Below are 4,983 nucleotides of genomic sequence, written 5' to 3'. Positions count from 1 at the left end.
CAAATCATAAAGGTTAATGCTGACATTTTTATATAAAACATAAAAAATACAGAAGTTTGACCAAGTAAGCAAAAGAAAATAAGAAAATCATTAGTTTGGATAATAAAATAAAATGCATATATTTAAATGGTCACTAATGTAAAACAAGTATATTTTTAGTACTTTGCATACAGACATCATTTATGAAATCTGCTTATCTAAATCTAAAGTATTACTATTCAGAAATCTTCAGTTAACTTCATGTTTATTTTAGATGATAAACCAAACATAATTGTATTTCAGAGCATTTTTCTATTTGATTATATATATATATATATATATATATATATATATATATATACATATATATATATATATATTTTTTTAATACATATTTTTTTTTAACATGCCTGAAAACTGTTAAGAAAAACAGAAATTCCACGTGTACAATCCCACATCTTTTTCCTTCACTTATTTCTCTTACTAACCTTCCTCCACATTTTGATGGTCCAGGCTTGGTGGTATAGTTATAAATCACTATCTGCAGTTTGTAGTGAATGGAAAAAACTCCTCCGATTATAAAATCCCCATCCATTGAAAATGCAGGTAAACGAGGAGTACTCTGCAGGGTACATTTCACCAGTAACGCCTCGGTTCTGAGACTAGCAGTAGTTAGAACCTCTGTAGACTCGTTTTTTTCTTTTAAACCATCCAGAGAAACAACCACAAATACAATTATCATCAGCTTTAATAATTTAAAAGTTAATCTCAGACCTGTGAAGATAGATTTGATGTCCATTCCTCAGCTGACTGTATTTGTGTCTGAGTGTATTTTACTAATTTATGAACCTCCTCTAGTACACACTAGGGATTAGGTTTTCAAAAATAACACCCTCAGGCAGTAACATTTGCTTATGTTTCGTAACCCTTGGAAGTCCCTTTAACTTTATGACAATTAGTGTTACTTTGAGTTTTTGAAATATTTTCCTCACTAAAAAACTAATCATTAACTAATCTTTACAAGCTCTCTCAACATGAAATTAATATTAAATTCAAAACGACTCTTTTAAAATGAAGTGTTTTTGGTAAAAAAAAAAAGTTGTGTTTTTTGTTGTTAAAAATATTAATCTTGTGGCAAATTTTGACAAAATTATCCATCCATTTTCTTCCGCTTATCCGGGGTCGGATCGCGGGGGTAGCAGCCTAAGTGGGGAGGCCCAGACTTCCCTCTCCCCAGCCACTTGGGCCATCTCCTCCGGGGGAATCCCAAGGCATTCCCATGCCATTCGAGAAAGATAGTCCCTCCACCATGTCCTGGGTCTTCCTCTGGGTCTCCTCCCAGTGGGATGTGCCCGTAACACCTCACCTTGGAGGTGTCCAGGAGGCATCCTAAACAGATGCCCGAGCCACCTCAACTGGCTCCTCTCGATGTGGAGAAGCAGCGGCTGTATTCTGAGTCCTTACTGGATGATCAAGCTTCTCACCCTTTCTCTAAGGGAGAGTCCAGACACCCTGCAGAGAACACATTTCAGCTGCCTGTATCCGTGATCTCGTTCTTTTGGCCACAACCAAAAGCTCATGACCATAGATTAGGGTAGAAACGTAGATCGACCGGTAAATTGAGAACTTCACCTTTTGACTCAGCTTTCTCTTCACCACAACAGACCAGTACAGCGCCCACTTCACTGCTGATGCTGCATCTATCCGCCTAACAATCTCACGTTTAATTTTTCCCTCATTCGTGAACAAGATCCCAAGATACTTAAACTCCTCCCATTAGGGCAGGATCTCCTCCCCGACCCGGAGAGGGTACTCTACCCTTTTCCGGCTCAAGACCATGGCCTTGGATTTGGAGGAACTGATCCTCATCCCGGATGAGTCACACTTGGCTGCAAACCGCTCCAGTGAAAGCTGTAGATCACGACCTGATGAAGCCAATAGCACCACATCATCTGCAAAACAAAAACAGAGAAGTGATCCTAAGGCCACCAAAATGGATCCCCTCAACACCTTGGCTGTGTCTAGAAATTGTATCCATAAATTTATCAACATAATCTGTGACAAAGGAAAACCTTGGTGGAGTCCAATTCTCACTGGGAATGAGCTGGACTTACTGCTGGCAATGCGGACTAAGCTTTGACACTGGTCGTACAGGGACCTAACAGCTCGTATCAAAGGGCCCGGTACTCCATATTCCCAGAGTACCCCCCACAGAGTTCCCCGGGGGATGCGGTCGAATGCCTTCTCCAAGTCCACAAAGCACATGTAGACTGGTTGGGCAAACTCCCACGCACCCTCCAGGACCCTGTTGAGAGTGTAGAGCTGGTCCAGTGTTCCACGACCAGGACGAAAACCGCACTGCTCCTCCTGAATCCGAGGTTCGACTATCCGACGGACCCTCCTCTCCAGAACCTTTGTATAGATCTTACCAGGGAGGCTTAAGAGCGTGATCCCCCTGTAATTGGAACACACTCTACTGTCCCCCTTTTTGAATAGGGGGACCACCACCCCAGTCCGTCAATCCAGGGGAACTTCCCCTGATGTCCACGCAATATTGCAGAGTCGTGTAAGCCAACAAAACCCCACAACATCCAGAGCCTCAAGGAACTTCGGGTGAATCTCATCCCCCCCGGGCCCTGCTACCAAGGAACTTTTTAATGACCTTGGTTACCTCAGCACCAGAGATTGGAGAACCCGACCCAAAGTCCCCAGGCAGTGCTTCCTCAGTGAAAGACGTGCCAGTGGGATTGAGGAGGTCTTCAAAGTATTCTGCCCACCGACCCATGACATCCCAAGTTGAGGTCAGCAGCACACCACATCCACTGTAAATAGTATTGGTTGCGTACCGCTTTTTCCAGCCCCTGAGACGTCCGATGGTGGATCAGAATCGCCTCAAAGCAGTACAGAAGTCATTCTCCATGGCCTCTCCGAACTCCTCCCACGCCCGAGTTTTCGCCTCATTGACCACCCGAGCCGCATGCCGCTTAGACTACCGGTACCCATCAGCTGCTTCCAGGGTCCCACAAAGCAAAAAGGCCTGAAAGGACTCCTTCTTCACCCTGACAGCATCCCTCCCTGCCGGTGTCCACCACCGGGTTCGAGGGTTACTGCCATGACAGGCAATGACAACCTTGCGGCCACAGCTCTGATAAGCCACCTCAGCAATAGAGGTGCGGAACATAGTCCACTCGGTCTCGATGTCCCCCGCCTCCCCTGGAATGTGTTCATAGCTCTCCCTGAGGTGGGAGTTAAAGCTCCATCTCACAGGAAACTCTGCCAGATGTTCCCAGCAGACCCTCACAATACACTTGGATCTGCCAGGTCTGACCGTCATCCTCCTCCACCATCAGAGCCAACTCACCATCAGGTAGTTGTCAGTGAACAGCTCTGCCCCTCTCTTCACCCGACTGTCCAAGACATGTGGCTGCAGATCAGATGAGATGACAACAATGTCAATCATTGAACTGCAGCCTAGAGTGTCCTGGTGCCAAGAGCACATATGGACACCCTTATGCCTGAACATGGTGTTCTTTATGGATAATCCAGGACAAGCACAGAAATCCAATAACAGAACACCACTTGGGTTCAGATCAGGTGGGGCGTTCCTCCCAACCACACCCCTCCAGGTCTCACTGCCATTGCCCACGTGAGCGTTGAAGTCCCCCAGCAGTAGAACTGGATTTACAAGCGTGCTGCAGAGCTTGGTGCACCTGCAAACAATGTCCAACTATTGGGGATGCTAACAGGAGTAATCCGATATTAACCTCCAGTAAAAGTTTGCAAAGCTTAGGAAGCGATGTAGCTGTATTAGCTGTATATATCTTCAACCCAGTATTGGCAATAGAGGACTGAATCAGATTTCTGTCAAGAATAAATATCCTCTACCCTTAATTGATTCTATCTACAAACAACTTCATTCTGCAATTATCTTTATAAACTGAACCTCTGTAATACATATGATTTGGTGAGGATTAGGGAGGGGGATGAGTGGAAAACAGCTTTTAGAATACCACTCAGCCATTTTTAATAGTTGGTATTGCCTTTGGATCACACCAATGCTCTTCTGAGTCCTAAATTGTATTCAGGCAAAACTTTCTTTGGCGAGACCTGTCACAGTTAGAGGATGCTGGAGTGTCTGAGGTGGGATGGCTAACCTCTCCACCAGGTCTCTTCTGATTAAGTTTTGTTCTGAGCCGGAGTCAACGAGAGCAGAAACATGCAGTCTTTCATGATTACTGGTAATGATAGTGGGCAATAACAATCGGGAAGCAGGAGAAATTGCAGACCTCCTCACCAGTATCTCTTGTTTTACTTGTGAATTGATTTGTTTCCAATAAGTAGGCAACAAGCGATAAAATGTCCCTTCTTCCCACAATAGATGCAATCTCTACTCACAATTCTCCTCTCCCTCTCTTCAAAGGTGTGACGAGTCCGACCAACCTACATGATTTATGGCTCTGATTCTTGGCATGAGGAGTGGCAGTGTGACAGTTTGACATTGGACGAAATCTGGAATCGTCAGGACGCTGGGATTTGTACTCCACTTCCCTCCTCCTCTCATGGAAGCGATTGTCTATGCATGTAGCCAGGTTAATGAGGTCATATAGACTCTGAGGCTCATCCCTGGTGGCCAAATTATCTTTTAAATGTGTTCAGAAAGGGAGTGTAAGAAATTATCTTGAAGTTTAGCTTTGTCCCATCCGGTTTGAGTAGAAGTTAGGAGCCCTCTTGAAAGCAAGTTTGCACTGAAGTAAAAACCCTCCACAAAGATCAGGATTACCACAGAACAGCTCCGAAGGCTTTAGGCTCTAATCAAACACCATCAGGGATGGTGGGGGCAGGAAGGACTGCAGGGCTTGGAGTGGTAGACTCTGGAGAAGGAACAGGAGTACTGGAACTAGTAAAGAGAGTTTTTGGTTAGTGGCAAACATCATGCTTCCTAGCTCATGTAAATGAGACTGGTTGGTGTCTTCTTGAGTAAGAATTATTTCAATGGTGGTCTTC

The 4,983-nt window shown here is 44.6% G+C and overlaps 1 protein-coding gene across 1 annotated transcript in view; it reads right to left on the bottom strand.

Annotated features, from left to right (window-relative positions):
- LOC119410917 (extracellular calcium-sensing receptor-like) overlaps window positions 1-4,983 on the bottom strand; it is a 27,417-nt gene that overhangs the window by 11,339 nt on the left and 11,095 nt on the right. The window contains 2 exon segments of the mRNA XM_037677839.1: window positions 468-585; window positions 4,550-4,602. Coding sequence (XP_037533767.1) covers window positions 468-585; window positions 4,550-4,602 — 171 coding nt within the window.

This window comes from Nematolebias whitei, chromosome 6 (assembly GCF_014905685.2).
Source record: "Nematolebias whitei isolate Nwh7 chromosome 6, NemWhi1, whole genome shotgun sequence".
NCBI classification, from domain to species: Eukaryota; Metazoa; Chordata; class Actinopteri; order Cyprinodontiformes; family Rivulidae; genus Nematolebias; species Nematolebias whitei.
The sequence above is the reverse complement of the archived record's forward strand: the minus strand, read 5'-3'. Positions and strand labels throughout refer to the sequence as shown.